The 17,033-nt window shown below is 42.9% G+C and overlaps 1 protein-coding gene across 16 annotated transcripts in view; it reads left to right on the top strand.

The window, feature by feature from the left end:
- Nucleotides 1–2,792, top strand: part of ENTPD6 (ectonucleoside triphosphate diphosphohydrolase 6) — a 38,173-nt gene extending 35,381 nt beyond the window's left edge. For 14 of the 16 annotated variants that reach the window (XM_064275684.1, XM_064275693.1, XM_064275690.1 and 11 more), the window contains 2 exons: nucleotides 90–202; nucleotides 588–2,792. In XM_064275684.1, the coding sequence (XP_064131754.1) occupies nucleotides 90–202; nucleotides 588–689 (215 nt within the window). In that variant the 3' untranslated portion in view covers nucleotides 690–2,792. Of the gene's footprint in view, nucleotides 1–89; nucleotides 203–587 lie in introns of those variants that run through there. The other 2 variants (XR_010319180.1, XR_010319181.1) reach the window with 2 other exon arrangements.
- The last annotated feature ends 14,241 nt before the right edge of the window (nucleotides 2,793–17,033 follow it).

Raw genomic sequence — 17,033 nt, 5'->3', positions numbered from 1 at the left:
CACAGTTGGTGGGATTGTCTGCATCCCTCCCCTTGCCCCTGGGAGTGAATCACCCGAACACTGATTGGGGCCCCCATCTTTGTCTCCAGTGTGTCGGACAATGGAGACCCACACACAGAGCAGCCCTTTTGTGTGCATGGACCTCACCTATGTCAGCTTGCTGCTGCAAGAATTCGGGTTTCCGGGGAACAGAGTGCTGAAGGTGAGGCCCCCCCACCCGCCGCCGCAGCCCCACCTCTGCCCCATCTCTGCCTAGGGAGGTCCCTGGGAAGCACTGCCCCAGGTGGGGTGTGGTTCCTCTGACATTCCTCCCCATCCCCTACCCCTTCATTCCCCCCAGGTGCCTAGGAAGCACTGGCTGTGGGGGTGCGGCTCCCCTGGCCCCTCCCCCACTTGTCACCCCCTGCTGAGGGAGGTGCCTGGGAAGCACTGCCCATGGGGTGCGGCACCCCTGACCCCGCCCCCAGTCATCACACCCTGCTGGGGGACGTGCCTGGGCAGCACTGCCCATGGGGTGTGGCACCCAGACCGCTCCCTGGTCTCCACAACAAGCATGGCCCTTCCTGACCTCTCTTTGTCTTTTCAAGCTGACTAGGAAAATTGACAACATTGAGACCAGCTGGGCTCTGGGGGCCATTTTTCACTACATCGACTCCCTGAGGAGACCCAAGGGCCCTGCCAATGAGTAGCAGCCCAGCTCCTGGCTGTGAGCCACCCCACCCTGCCTGTCAGCACTCAGATTTACATGAATGTCCTCACACAATCGGCTGCCGTTTCCATGAGAGCAGGACACCTTTGTGGAACCCCATCCCAGGCCCTCAGATGGCTCGACCCCTGATTACTGCGACTATCCTTGCTTTTATTGTAGGCATGTTGGAGGGGGGCTGTGGTGAAGGCTGCTACCAGCCCACCTTCCTCCAAGACCTGGGGACCAGAGAGCAGAGGGCGGGGTAGAAGGCACCCAGGCCCAGCACCTGTCTCTGCTGCATTGGCTTCAGGTGGGCAGTGGACATAGCCATGGGCATGTGTGAAGCCAGCAAGCTGCAGCCCTAGCCTGGCGAGGCTCCGGGCAGCCACGCACCGCCCTCTTGTTACCCTGCCACCTGCCTGGCTTCCTCCCCAGGGGCAGATCTCCAACTTGGGGAGGGGGTGGTTTGGTGGGGAGGTTGTGGTTTGGTGGGGAGGTCGTGTGGGCCTTTCTAAAAGCAGTGAGCCGGTGAGCTTTCAGAGGTTCGTCTCTTCCTTGGGTGTGGACAAGGAGAATTATCCCAAGGTCTGCTGCTTTGTGGGGTTAACTGAGTAGCTGCCGCTCTGAATCGAATAGGGAGGAGCTGGAGGGGAGAGGCCTTCCTCCCCTGTGTGCCCAGCACTCCTGCAAGGTGGTGCTGAGTCAATGCTGTGAAACCTCAGTGAGTTAGTGCTGCTCCGCCCCCAGGCATCTGCTGTGGTGCTGGGAGGCTCCGGGACGTGGGTTCACTGACTCCATGTCCCCATGAATGTGTGGTGGCTACCGTGAGCTGCAGGTGCAGCCAGGCCAGGCAGGGTCAGGAGCCCCGGGGCCCTGGCCTCTCACTGCCTGGGTCCTGGGACGCTGTCTGCCATCTGCACTCACCCACCCTCCTAGCCCCCTTGCCTGTCACAGGGAGGCTTCATCCCATCCATCTCAAGTTGTGCTTAACCATGACTCCCATCATGCGTGTAGTGAATGTACAGTACGTGGAATAAACTGGACCCTGTGTGTTCCACACCAAATAAAAGGTTTACAAGAATTTCTCCTCCCACGAGTCCTTACCAGCACTGCCGGGGACTCACAAGCACCTGAGCCTGTTTATGAAAGTTAGGGGAAAATGCCCAGGTGGGGCGCAGGGTCATGGTGCGTCTAAGCACTGTCAGGATACCTCATGAGGCGAGCAGAGGCCATGGGGAGGCTTAGCCGGGGAGGCCTAGCCAGGCAGCCCTGCTGGCGTCTGGCTAGAGAGGGAGGGGCATAGGTAGGTAGAGATGCACACAACCTCACTCAGGGGCCACACCAAGGCTCTGGGTAGGTTACCTCCTGTAGCTTGGCTTTCTCCAGCCAGAAAAGCCAGAGGAATCTGGAACAGTCCAGAGGGGGGACATGTGCCAGGAGGGAGCTGCGGGCCCACCCCTGCATTCCGAGTGCTCTGTGCGGCACCCACAGCCTAGCCTGGAACCGCGACTGAGGGGTCACTGCCTGTCCCTTCACCTCCCAACGTCACTGTGGGACCAGGTGAACAGGAAGAGGGTCCTGTGGAAAAGAGGAAAGGACTCTGCAGGAAAAAGTAAGAAAGTGATGTTACTTCCCACCTCTCGGAATCTTCACTTTACAATGGGTGGAGCAGGAGAAGAATACAAACGGAAAACCTTTCTGGTGTTTGAGCAGCTCTGTGCCTGCAGGACAATCGTAAAAACGGGGGCTTCAACCACAGAGTGTGGTTGTCGCCACCCCAACTCCAGAAGACTGGAGAAGACCCCCTAGGACCGCAGAACAAAACCGGAACCCAGCTGTTCTCTACCCAGTGGGGGAGGAGGTACAGAGGACTGAGGACCCAGGCAGGCACTGGAGGCAGAAGCTGCTTTCCCCAGGCGACCAGAAAGTCATACGAGCACCAGGGCATGAGAAAAACCTGTCTTGCCCACCCACAGTGAACCACCCCCAGCTGGAACTCCCTTCCAGCCACTGCTTCCCTAATACGCAACAGATTAAATATTTAAAGAACTCTGGAGGCAAGGAAATAAAAGATGCTTTAAAGTAAAAGCGAACATTGATTTGATCCATTTAAAGAAAGTGATCTCACATCTGAAAAAAAGTGTAAACAGCTGGAAATTTCCCAAGAGATCACCAAATAAGTCATGGAATATTTTTGGGCCCAGCAAAATATGCAAGTCATTTCACTCTGTGATAAAGTGGACTCTAGTCTTTTAAAAATAGCTACACATGCACATCGTGGGGGTTATAGAAGATGCAGACTAGGGACACGAGAACATGCCCAGAGGCCATGGGGGTCTGGGCTCAGAAGGGTCCTCCTTTTGCTTCCTGACCAGTGTGGCCCTTCCATGTGTCGGCCCACTGCCCACACACCCGACACCTCTGTTTTCACTTAGGGTAGCAGTGCAGAAACCCCGTCGGTACACAGAGCTGTCTTCACTCTGTAATGGCCTGAGGTGTCCTCTTATCTGAAGGACGGGACCTTAATCTCACTGGGCTGTGCCACAGAGTGGTACCCATCCTCATCTGCGCACCCGCGCCATCCCAACCCTGCAGTACTAAAGGGCATGAGCATTTTACATTTTGATGATGGTCCCTTCAGAGAGGCGCCACTTCCCAATTCCCCCAGCGAGCCTCAGTGCCAACACGCCCATGGCCAAACATTTTGATCTTTGCCATAGGGCTGGTAAAAAAAAGAGAACTGGTAGTTTTAATATGCACTGACCTAATTCTTCTTGTATACCTAAGAGCCCTTCGTATTTCCTTTTTTGTGGTACATATATTCATGTTCCATGCCAGTTTTTCTATAAGATTGTGGGCATATTCTTACTGATTTTAGGAGCTCTTTATATATAAAAAAGGAGCCCTGATGGCACAGAGCTTGAAGCGCTCAGCTGCTACAGCAGTTGGACCCCATCGGCCACACCATGGAAGAAAGATGTGGCAGTCTGCTTCCTAAAGATTACAACCTTGGAAACCCTGTGGAGCAGTTCTATTCTGTCCCGTAGGGTTGCTGTGAGCCAGAATCCACTCAACGGCAAAGGTTTTGGTTTTTTGGCTTTTATATATACAGGAAATTAGCCTGTTGTGGTATCATATGTTGCATATATTTTCCCCATTTTATTTTATTTTATTACTTTGTTTATTTCAGTGCACAGTTTTGGTATATGTGTGTTTAGTTTTCTAATGTGTTTAAATTGATCAAATTCAAGACTTTTAATACAGATTTATCTTATGACTTCTAGGTTTTGTGTCATAATTAGAAAGGCTTCCCCACTGAGATCGTTTGAAAAGTTAAATAGTATTTTCATAGTTTTAGTTTTTGTATTACTTCAAGAGCTTCCACCCCATGCGTTTGAATACCTTCAGGGGCAGCAAATCACTGTTTCAGGATGGACTTAAGTTTTAGAGCCACTCCGAGGCTGTTGAAAAGCAAGTGTGATGTTCAAACTGGGCGGTGCCATCTTTGGTTAAAATTAGCCCCGGTGGTGCAGTGGTTAAGCTTTCAGCGCTAACCAAAAGGTCAGCAGTTCAAATCCACAAGGCGCTCCTTGGAAACTCTATGGGGCAGTTCCGCCCTGTTTTATAGGGTCACTATGAGTGGGAATCAGCTCAACAGCAGTGGGTTTTATATATATAATGTAATGAGGCAATTCCAGAAAGGAACTTTCAGAAGCCTTTGGAATCACAGCAGTGTCAGTAATATAAACTGTCAAAAAATAAACTCAGGACACCATTAATAGATTGCTACGCAGGTTTAATAGACAATTTTAAAGTTGGGTAGCACATCATTTACCCACCAGAAGAGTGCTCCCGTTAATAAGAATTCTTAAAGTGCTTTATATATAAAGTTATCCAGAGCTTTTGAACAAAAATTCTGATTGGTTGACATTTACGTAGCTTTGCTAAACAGCTACAAAACAATCGTTAAGTTCAGTGAATCTTGGTTATAAGACTCCCTAAAGTTTTGAAACAGGATATGTTCATTAGTTTTGAAAACAGGATGTTTATTAACTTTTATTGTTTTCTGAATTTTAAGTGAAAGTTAATGAATAATGAAACCAGACTTTCTGGTTTCAGTGGGCCTGGTTACCTAGCTACTTTTAAAGATTAGTTTATAGCATAACAAAAACTTATTTGCTTGTTATAATGCATAGATTTTTAACAACACTTAACAAGGTGATCTTTAGTGTCATGGATGAGAATTCGTTAAGTTTTCAAAATGCAACACTTGTAATTTTTTCACAACTGCCCCCTTTGATCATGATTCAATTAGAACCTTTCATCAGCTAAGTGTTGGCTGGGCACCATCTAGGTTTTTGGATCTCAGTAATCATAGATACTTGCTGTGACACTCTCACACACTATCTCCATTGGGTCCTTGGCTTCTGCCTTTTATTGTTGTTCCAGTTGGAAAGAGACCATTTGCTGCATCGTGGATGGCTGCACTCAAGCTTCTAAGACTCTAGTCACCAAACAACTTAGCAATCTGAAAAGGGTATATTATCAATATCAAGAGGATATTATTAGCCAACAGTTTGAAAGACTTGTCTAACCCATGAACCTAAAGTTCCTAGCCAAGAAAACAAATTCCAAGAAGCACTAGGGAGGACCTTGGCAGCACTAGATGCTTCTCTGGCGTGCACTGTAGCCATTACTATATCTTGATACTCTTTAGTTTGGGTGTCATTAATACACATGCAACATTTTTCTCTTACTAAAGCACATAGTCCTCCTTGGGGAGTATCTTGGTCACCTAGTGCTGCTGTAACAGAAATACTACAAGTGGATGGCTTTAACAAACAGAATTTTATTCTCTCACAGTCTAGTAGGCTGGAAGTCCAAATTCAGGGCATCAGCTCCAGGGGAAGGCTTTCTCTGTCTGCTCTGGAGGAAGGTCCATCTCATCAATCTTCCCCTGGATAGGAGCTTCTCTGAGCAGGAATCCCAGGTCCAAGGAATATGCTCTGCTCCCAGCACTGCTTTCTTGGTGGTGTGAAGTCCCCCTGTCTCTGCTCTCTTCTCTGTTTTATGTCTCAAAATGTTACCTCAAGACAATCCAGTCTTGTAGATTGAGTCCTGCCCCACTAACACAACTGCTGCCCATCCCACATTTAACATCATAGAAGTAGGATTTACAGCACAGGAAAATCACATCAGATGACAAAATGGTGGACAATCACACACTACTGGGAATCATGGCCCAGCCAAGTAGACACACATATTTCTGAGGGGACACAATTCAACCCATCGCAGGAAGCAAGCAAATAATCAAGAGCTAACCTGTTTTGTAAAGTCATTATTCTTTTTTGAGTGACTTTAGTGGACAGGGAATATATGCCATTACTCGGAATACCAAGTTCAAAGGCAACCCTGTCTAACGGTTGTAATGTAATTTTTTTTTTTTTGGTCCAACACAAGCAAGGCCTATTCCAGTGATTCCAGGAAATGGCCACCACAGAACAACCAAATGAAGTTCTGTTAGTAAGGGGTCCTCTCTTTGATAGCTGTTCAGTCAGATGTGTGATGATTTCAGTCCTTTACAGGGGTTGTGGCTCCTGCATTTCTAATTTCTCGAGAAGGTAGTTTAGAATGGAAATACCCCATAAGCCAAATAGTAAGTCCAATCTAATTGGGTGGCAGCACTTTGTAGACACAATGACTGCACACAAAATAATGTCCTTTAAGGCCACATGAGGGAAGTTTCCTCAAGGTCCTGTCAAGGCTCAAGGGAAGTAAACACTAAGAGGAAGCACATAACCATTACCTATATCAGTGATGAGTTCACATACTCAAGACCCATTTAGAAAGCACTTTCACCAGTACTGGGAAGAAAAAAGTGGAGTAAGTGAACAGTTTATTTCAAGAATTGAAAGATACTGAATCTTTAAATCGGCTGCTAACCAGAAGGTCAGCAGTTTGAATCCACCAGCTGCAACTTGGAAACCCTATGGAGGCAGTTCTACTCTGTCCTATAGGGTTGCTATGAGTCAGAATTGGCAACAAGTTTAATCTTTAAAAGGAAACAGTCCTGGACAAAAGTATTTTGATCTGAAAATAATAACCATCTCTGTAAATGTAATTAGAGCATGGACTAATACTCAAAAATTGATCTCTAGTATTAAGTTTTGAGAAAAACTCTATTTTTCTTTAGTTTCCAAGATGTGAATCCAGGGGTCAATGCCTTTTAATTTTGCAGCAGTGTGAGTGATCCGGAGAGCTGGATATGGTCCCTTTCATAGTTGCTCAAGGCCTGTTTTTGTATTAGCTAAAAAGTTCTAACTGACATTACATAGAGTCGGGTGTTTGGTGTGCTTTTCTCTTGGCCCAGGTCAGTGTTCAGTCAGGCACTCTGGTTCTTTTCCAGAGTCGTTTGTGGGCAGGACTCATCTTCTATTGTTCATGGCTCTCTTAATCCACCCCTTCCTGCCCAGTTCTTAGACTCTCATGTGCCTCCCTCTTCTGCAGTTGTCCTTGATTCTGTATGGGAGGGGGTAATGTCAATAGGGCCTTTTGTCTCAGTTTCATAAAACATTATAAGCAAAACCCACACCAACAATAAAATATCCCTTCAGTTATTATATATAACAATCAAATAGTAATTTCTTCTACCAGGCTCTATCCAGAAAACCACCCTGTGACCTCAGCCTACCAAGTATCATCTCCACATGTGCAGTGCTGTCTACCTGTCTGTAAATGTATGAGGGAGTGCTTCACTAAAGCTTCATTATCAGGAATATGTGCACAACATTCGACTTTCAGGAAAGCACAGGTACCTACCCAAGCAGTATTAGTCATGTCCAAAGCCATCCAATTTTGTAACACCACGTTTCTCATGGCTGCAGTTTCTTCATTTAAGGCAGCCAGTCCATGTTTGGTGGTGTTCAAGGTCAAGGAGACAAATTTTTGTAAAATTTCAGTCTTAGTCATATTAACATTGCCAATACCAGAAGCAAATGTCTTTTAGTATAAGTCATGAGTGATTTACAGTATTTGACCATATCTAAGTGACCAAAAGATGTGAGATGGGGATAAAGGGGAGAGTTTACAAGCTTTAAGTCTGTTGGCCAAAAAAAAAAAAAAAAGGTGGCTATCACTTTGATCGAGCAGAGTTTCTACAGCATAAAGCATATACAAAGTGGTAGAGTTTTGTAACACCATGTCTGAGAATGTTTTTACAAATTTTGCTCTTGCAGCCACAGCTTTTAAGCACCCAAGCAAGGCCTTGGCTAAAGGATCCAGGTGCAAACTATAATAGGTTACAGGTGTCTCTGTTTCCATGTTCTTAAGTCAACACCACCAGGGCTTGACCTTTTTGTTCATGAACATATAGGTAACAAGGCTTGTCTTTGTCCACTTAGTTCATGCCCTAACTGTTGAACTTGGGACAGACAAAACTGCAATTTATCATTGGGCACCTTGTGACCCTTCTCAGCTAATTGTTGAAAAGGTATAATGTATCAGCTTTTTTTTTTTTTTTTTACTATCTTTGAGACTCTCAGAGCATAAAACCAAATCATCTACACATTGAACAATCAAGGACATGCTCAGGAATTTCTGACGAAATTTTGCCTCTTAGATAGATTACGTAGAAGATAAAGTTAACCTTTATCATCTGTTATTAAGAGCAACCCAGTAATTAAAGAGAATTTTGTCATTTTACCAGAAAGAAAACCAAATTTTAGATCTGTATACTGTTTGACACTAAGACTCTTTAAAAATCATGTAAATGAAACTATCAAATCTTGGTTTTAAGAAACATTTGTATAGTGCAACTTTTTAAAGTGGCAAAAGAGAAAAATGAGCACATTTATTAGCAGATTCAAATATATATCCTCTCCGTGGCATATGTAAAAATAAAAGCGAAAGTACATAAGCTTAAATTAAAATATATTGACTAACTCAATTTAGTATCAACCCAGGGATTTAAGTTATCTAAAGATCTTTAAAATTATTTTAAGCCTTCATACCATAAAACATAATTACTGTTGCCAGAGAGAATGCCCTCTTCAAAGTCAAGCTCTTAGGATAAAAAAAGTAGTGAGAAAAAGACAATTATTTTAGACATCAGCACACTTTTAGACAGTACAACATAAAGACCCAGGAAAACCCAGTTCTCTGAAGTGGCCACAGCAATTTCAAGTCCTCTGTGATGGTTAAGATTATGTGTCAACTTGACTGGGCCATGATTCTCAGTGTTTATATGTGATCACTCCCATGATTTTATCTGCTGTGAGTAGCCAATCAGTTGAAAAGGAGTTTCCTTGAGTGCATGGGCTGCATCCAAATATAAGTAGACATTTTGGCTTTTTTGCTCACTCTGGATCCCGCGGCTGCCTCCTGTTCATTTGACCTCTGACTCTTGGAACTTAAGCTGTCAGCTTGTCTGCAGATCTTGGAATTCATTGATCTTCACAGCCTGAGAGCAGAAGCCCTGCTCTCTGACCTGCCAATCTTTGGTTTGCCAGCCCCTGCCGTTACGTGAATTGAGAGAGGCCTCTATCCTGATACAGGGACTTGGGACATTTCAGCCTCTATAATCGCGTGAGCCTTTTCCTTGATATAAATCTCTCTATATACACTTTACTGGTTTTGCTTCTCTAGAGAACCCAGCCTAAGACATTCTCTCTCAAACCCAGTCCACCTTCTTTTGACTCAGTCCAAGGATAGTGTTCAAATAAAACAGGCACCCATTTTAAAATCTACCTGGCCTGTGTTGACCCAGTCCAGCTCTCTTTATCAGATCCAGTTCCAGTTCCCCTTGGACCCAGACCCAGGACAGTGTTTAAATAAAGCAAGTGGGAACCAATAACAAAGCCCAGGTATCAAATGAAGTTCTTTAAAATGCTCACTACAGGTTTAATCCACTTTTAGGAAATTACAACATGCAACTCCAGAGTGAAAAAGAAAGCAAATGGGAACTCAGTTCACCAAAAATGCCACTACAAATTCCAGTCATCTTTGGTATAAAAAAAAAAAATTTTTTTTTTTTTTTTTGGTATAATCAATGTTGTTGTTGTTGATAGGCGTCACTGAGTTGGTTCCTACTCATAGCAACCCTATGTACTACAGAACGAAAAACTGCCCGGTCCCGCACCATGCTTGCAATCGTTGTGCTTGAACCCATTGTTGCAGCCACTGTGTCAATCCATCTCTTTGAGGATCTTCCTCTTCTTTGCTGACCCTGTACTAAAACCTGATGTCCTTCTCCAAGGACTGATCCCTCCTGGTAACGTGTCCAAAGTATGTAAGACATACTTTTGCCATCCTTGCTTCTAAGGACCATTCTGGTTGTACTTCTTCCAAGATAGATTTGTTCATTCCTTTGGCAGTACAATATTCTTCACCAACACCACAATTCAAAGGCATCAATTCTTCTTTCAGCTTCCTTATTCATTGTCCAGTTTTTGCACGCATATGAAGTGAATGAAAATAACATAGTTTGAGTCAGGCTCACCTTAGTCTTCAAGGTGACACCTTTGGCTTTTCAACACTTTAAAGAGGTCTTTTGCAGCAGATTTGCCCAAAGCAATGTGTCTTTTGATTTCTTGACTGCTGCTTCCATGGCTGTTGATTGTGGAGCCAAGTAAAATGAAATCCTTGACAACTTCAGTCTTTTCTCCATTTATTATGGTGTTGCTCATTGGTCCATTTAGGAGGATTTTTGTTTTATTTATGTTGAGGTGTAATCCATACTGAAAGCTGTGGTCTTTGATCTTCATCGGTAAGTGCTTCAAGTCCTCTTCACTTTCAGCAAGCAAGATTGTGTCATCTGCATAATGCAGGTTGTTAGTGAGTCTTCCTCCACTCCTGATGCCCCATTCTTCTTCATACAGTCCAGTTACTCGGATTATTTGCTCAGCATACAGATTGAATAGGTATGGTGAAAGGATACAACCTTGACATACACCTTTCCTGACTTTAAACCATGCAGTATCCCCTTGATCTATGTACAAAAATACAGATGAGCACAATTAAGTGTTCTGGAATTCTCATCATTCGCAATATTATCCATAATTTGTTATGAGACACACAGTTGAACGCCTTTGCATAGTCAATAAAACACAGGGAAACATCTTTCTGGTATTCTCTGTTTTCAGCCAGGATCTGTCTGACATCAGCAATGATATCCCTGGTTCCACATCTTCTTCTGAATCCAATTTCTGGAAGTTCCCTGTCAATATACTGTGCAACCAATTTTGACTGGTCTTCAGCAAAATTTTACTTGCCTGTGATATTAATGATATTGTTTGATAATTTCTGCATTTGGTGGGATCACCTTTCTTGGGAATTGGCATAGATATGCTTTCTTCCAGTCAGTTGGCCAGGTAGCTGTCTTCCAAATATCGTGGCATAGATAAGCGAGCACTTTCAGTATTGCATCTGTTTGTTGAAACATCTCGATTGGTATTGTCAATTCCTGAAGCCTTGTTTTTTGCCGATTCCTTCAGTGCAGCTTGGACTTCTTTGGTACCATCGATTCCTGATCATATGCTGTCTCTTGAAATGGTTGAATGTTGACCGGTTCATTTTGGCGTAGTGACTCTGTGTATTCCTGCCATCTTCTTTTGATGCTTCCTGCATCATTTAATATTTTCCCCACAAAATCCTTCACTATTGCAACTTGAAGCTTGAATTTTTTCTTCAGTTCTCTCAGCTTGAGAAATGCTGAGCTCTTTCTTCCCTTTTGATTTTCTATCTCCAGTTCTTTGCACATGTCATTATACTTTACTTTGTCTTCTCAAGCCATCCTTTGAAATCTTCGTTCAATTCTTTTATTTCTCATTTCTTCCTTTTGCTTTAGCTACTCAGCATTCAAGAGCAAGTTTCAGAGTCTCTCCTGACATCCATTTTGGTCTTTTCTTTCTTTCTTGTCTTTTTAATGTATGATGTACTTGATGTCATTCCACAATTTGGTCATCAGTCATCAATGTTCAACACATCAAATCTATTCTCGAGATGGTCTCTAAATTCAGGTGGGATACACTCAAGGTCGTGCTTCAACTCGTGGACTCGTTCTAATTTTCTTGAGTTTCAACTTGAACTTGCGTATGAGCAATTAATGGTTTGTTCCACAGTCAGTCCATGACCTTGTTCTGACTGATAATATTGAGCTTTTCCATCGTCTCTTTTCACAGATGTAATCAATTTGATTCCTGTGTATTTCATCTGGCAAGGTCCACATGTATAGTTGCCCTTTATGTTGGTGAAAAAAGGTATTTGCAATGAAGAAGTTGTTGGTATTGCATAATTCTGTCATGTGATCTCTGGCATTGTTTCTATTACCAAGGTCATATTTTCCAAATACTGGCCTACTTTGTTTCCAACTTTTGCATTCCAATCACCAGAAATTATCAATACATCCTGATTGCATGTTTGATCAATTTCAGACTGCAGAAGCTGGTAAAAATCTTCAATTTCTTCAACTGTGGCCCTAATGGTTGGTGCGTGAATTTGAATAATAGTTGTATTAACTGGTTTTCCTTGTAGGTGTATGGATATTGTCCCATCACTGACAGCATTGTACTTCAGAATAGACCTTGAAATGCTCTTTTTGAAGATGAATGCAACACCATTCCTCTTCAAGTTGTCATTCCTGGCATGGTAGACCATGTGATTGTCTGATTCAAAAAGGCAATACCAGTCCATTTCAGCTCACTAATGCCTAGGATACCGATATTTATGCATTCTATTTCATTTTTGACGATTTCCAATTTTCTTAGATTCATACTTCATACTTTCCACATTCTGGTTATTAATGAATGTTTGCAGCTGTTTGTTCTCATTTTGAGTCTTGCCACATCAGCAAATGAAGGTCCCAAAAGCTTTACTCCATCCACGTCATTAAGGTTGACTCTACTTTGAGGAGGCAGCTCTTCCCCAGTCATTTTTGAGTGCCTTCCAACCTGGGGGGCTCATCTTCCAGCACTATATCAGACAATGTTTTGCAGCTATTCATAAGGTTTTCACTGGCTGACTCTTTTCAGAAGGAGACCTCTGGGTGCTTCTTCCTAGTCTGTCTTAGTTTGGAAGCTCAGCGAAACCTGTCTGCCATGGTGACACTGTTGGTATCTGAATACTGGTGGCATAGCTTCCAGCATCACAGCAACACGCAAGCCCACATAGTACAGACAAACTGACAGACATGATGGGGGGGGAGTATAATCAATACACTTCCTCAAAAACCCACAACATCTGGCTCCATACTAAGAAGACATGTAAGAAGCAGGGGCTTTACAAGGGGGAGGAGAAGGAGGTTTAGAACAAAATGGGTCCATCTTTAGAATCCCTAAGATGACTACACTTAAATTGAGATCCCCATCAAACAGTTGTCTGAAGGAATGTGAAATAGAACAAAAGGGTGACTCACCAAAATGACTTCTGGACTCCAAGGCTAAGTCATGCCTAGCCTGAGTTTCTTCAGTAAACAACAGGAGCTCAAAATGCAAAGGGAGCAGAGCTCAGACCTGGGAGAGATTTACCCTTCAGGACTCTGGGGTTGGTGAAGTATCAGTGGGCACAGGGGTCCTGTGAGTATCAGCACCTGGTCACTCATAATCCATGGGGTTGGCCAAGGGCTTCTTCTCTGATCCCACTCCTGACACCAAATGACTGTCAAAAATAAAACAACTCATACGAGGGGGGGGGAGGGTGGGAGAGGGTTTTTTACTGATTAATTAGTAGATAAGAACTGCTTTAGGTGAACGGAAGGACATTGCTCAATACATGGAAGGTCAGCTCAACTGGACTGGACCAAAAGCAAAGAAGTTTCCGGGATAAACTGAAGGCTTCAAAGGTCAGCGGAGCAATGGTGGGGGTTTGGGGACCACGGTTTAAGGGGACTTCTAAGTCAATTGGCAAAATAATTCTATTATGAAAACATTCTGCATCCCACTTTGAAATGTGGCGTCTGGGGTCTTAAATGCTAACAAGCAGCCATCTAAGATGCATCAATTGGTCTCAACCCACCTGGATCAAAGGAGAATGAAGAACACCAAGGTCACACGATAACTAAGAGCCCAAGAGACAGAAAGGGCCACATGAACCAGAGACCTACATCATCCTGAGACCAGAAGAACTAGTTGGTGCCCAGCCACATCTGATGACTGCCCTGACAGGGAGCACAACAGAGAACCCCTAAGGGAGCAGGAGATCAGTGGGATGCAGACCCCAAATTCTCACAAAAAGACCATACTTAATGGTCTGACTGAGACTAGAGGAATCCCGGCGGTCATGGTCCCCAAACCTTCTGTTGGCACAGGACAGGAACCACTCCCGAAGACAACTCATCAGACATGAAAGGGACTGGACAGTGGGTAGGAGAGAGATGCTGATGAAGAGTGAGCTAATTATATCAGGTGGACACTTGAGACTGTGTTGGCATCTCCTGTCTGGAGGGGGGATGGGAGGATAGAGAGAGTTGGAAGCTGTCAAAATGGTCACAAAAGGACAGACTGGAAGGGCTGACTCATTAGGGGGAAGCAAGTGGGAGTACGGAGTAAGGTGTATATAAACTTATATGTGACAGTCTGACTTGATTTGTAAACATTCACTTGAAGCTCAATAAAAGTTAATAAAATTTAAAAAGAGTAAAAAAAAAAATACACTGATGGTAAGGAAATAAAATGGCAAATTCCTAAAAAGCTATTGGCAATATGTAAATCAGGTAAGAACTTTTAAATGTTAATGCAAAAAAAGTTTAAGTCCTTTGACCCAATTATTCTATTTCTAGGAATCTGCATTAAGACAGTAGAAACGCAGACGAAAGTGTATATGCTCAGTAACGTTCTTTGTAACATCCTCATTTCTGAAAACTTAGACACTATTTTAATGTTCAGCAAAAACTGTAATGGTTAAATAAATGAAGTATGTCACTGTCATTTAAAATGTTTTTAAAAAATACTCAATGACATAGAAAATTGCCCAAGGAATAATGTTAAATTAAAAAGCAAAACCCCAAAATACATATATGGTATGAGTCCAGTCTTCAAAAAGGTAGATGCATTTAAAATCTGGAAAATACATAAAAATGTAATTGCTACTTATCTCCAGGTGGTGGGATTGTGGGTATTTTTTTCACCTTTTAATTTTTTCACATTTTTTTTAATATCACTATCCTATCATGAACAGGCATTACTTTTGCCAACAAGTGTTAGGCTGAACCATTTGAAATTGCTAAAACTGACTCCAAAAATGGCAATTCTATATGATTCAACCCACTTTGAAAATACATAAAGTCAAATAAGAGACAGTCATTAAAAATGCCCTTGCATTTGATGCTAAGAGAACTAAAATAATAACAATAACTTAAAAAGAGAAAAGGCATAAAGGATATTTCAATGATATGTAACTTGATGATTGACAAAATTATGAGATAGGACAGGTGAATAAGGAAGAGTGTCTAGAAAATAGGAGCTAAGTTTTTACACTAAGAACATAGGTGAAGGCAGCGGTGACGAAAATGTTCAAAACACCTGTTTGGTAGCTAGCCTCTAGGATGGTTGCCTCCTGGTATTCACACCCAGGGATAGTCCTCTTTCTCACTGTATCAGGTTGGTGTCAATGTGACCAATACTGCAGAAGCGATGGCATTCCACTTTAGGGACTACATTGTACAAGACCCAGCAGCCTCCATCTTGCTGTCTCTGTCATCACTTGCTCTCAGAGGAGTTGGGTGCCATGTTGCCATGAGCAGTCTGTGGAAATGCCCACAAGTTGAGGAACTCAGGTATCCCGCCAGCAGCCAGCCGGGGACTGAGGTCTGACAACAGCCACGTGAGTGAGCCAGGAATCGCATCCTCAGCCCCAAACTTTCAGAGAAATGTGGCCCTAGCTGACAACATGACTGTGCTCTCCTGAGAGACCCTGAGCAAGAAGCACCTAGCTAAGCTGTGCCTGGGTTCCACCCCACAAAAATTATGAGATAATAAATGTTTGTTGCTTTAAGCTACTAAAAAAAAAAAAAAAATTAAACAACTCAGAACATCATTAATAGATTGCTATGCAGGTTTAATAGACAATTTTAAAGTTGGACATCACATCATTTACCCAGTAAATGAGTACTCTGATTAATGAGGATTCTTTTTTTTTTTTTAATGAGGATTCTTAAAATGCTTTATATACTAAGTTATCAAGAGCTTTTGAACAAAATTTCTGATTGACTTTTACGTAGCTTTACTAAACAGTTACAAGACAATCACAAGATTAGTGAATCTTGGTTACAAGACCCTTAATGTTTTGAAACAGGATATGTTCACCAATTTAGAAAATAGGATATGTTTGTTAGTTTTGAAACTAGGGTGTTTATTAATTTCTATTTTCTGAGTTTTAAGTGAAAGTTAATGAATAAGGGAACCAGCCTTTCTGGTTTCAGTGGGCCTAGTTACCTACTCACTTTTAAAAGTTAGTTTATACACTAAATAGACAATAGATGAGTGGTGACATTTGTGAAGGGTAAGACAGTACACAATACTGGGGAAGCCAGAACAGCCTTACCAAGGCAAGGTCATGGAAGCTTCGCAGACACACCCAAACTCCCTGAGGGACTGAATTACTGGGCTGAGGGCTGGGGACCATGGTCCTGGGAGACATCTAGCTCAATTGGTATAACATACTTTATAAAGAAAATGTTCCACATCCTACTTTGGTGAGTAACATCTGGGGTCTTAACAGCTTGTGAGCGGCCATCTAAGATATTTCACTGGTCCTGCCCCTTCTGGAACAAGAGACAATGAAGAAAACCAAAGACAAAAAGGAAAGGTTAGCCCGAAGCACTAATGGACCACAACTACCACAGCCTCCACTGGACTGAGTCCAGCACAACTAGATGGTGCCCAGCTACCACCACCAACTGCTCTGACAGGGATCACAATAGATGGTCCCAGACAGAGCTGGAGAAAAATGTAGAACAAAATTCTAACTCACAGAAAAGACCAGACTTACTTGTCTGACAGAGATTGGAGAAACCCAGAGATTATGGCACCCAGGAAAAATAAACAAATAAATAAAAGTTAGTTTATATAGCATAGCTAAAAGATTGTTTATTTGTTACAGTGCATGAATATTTAACAACATTTAACAAGTTGTTAAATGAGCTCATGAGTAAGATAATTCTTTATGTTTTCATAAAGGAAACATAATTTTTTTTGACAAAAAAATAGAGCTGCAGGTAAGAACTCTGAGGAAAACTACTGTGATTTGGGTGTGCAATTTCTGGTAGTTGTTTTAAAATGAATTGTTTAGAGACCATAAGATGTGAGGAATATTTGAAGCAACTTTTTCATCTTGCTCCAGAGACCAGAGCTCC

This window comes from Loxodonta africana, chromosome 24 (assembly GCF_030014295.1).
Source record: "Loxodonta africana isolate mLoxAfr1 chromosome 24, mLoxAfr1.hap2, whole genome shotgun sequence".
Lineage (NCBI taxonomy): Eukaryota > Metazoa > Chordata > Mammalia > Proboscidea > Elephantidae > Loxodonta > Loxodonta africana.
The sequence above is the reverse complement of the archived record's forward strand: the minus strand, read 5'-3'. Positions and strand labels throughout refer to the sequence as shown.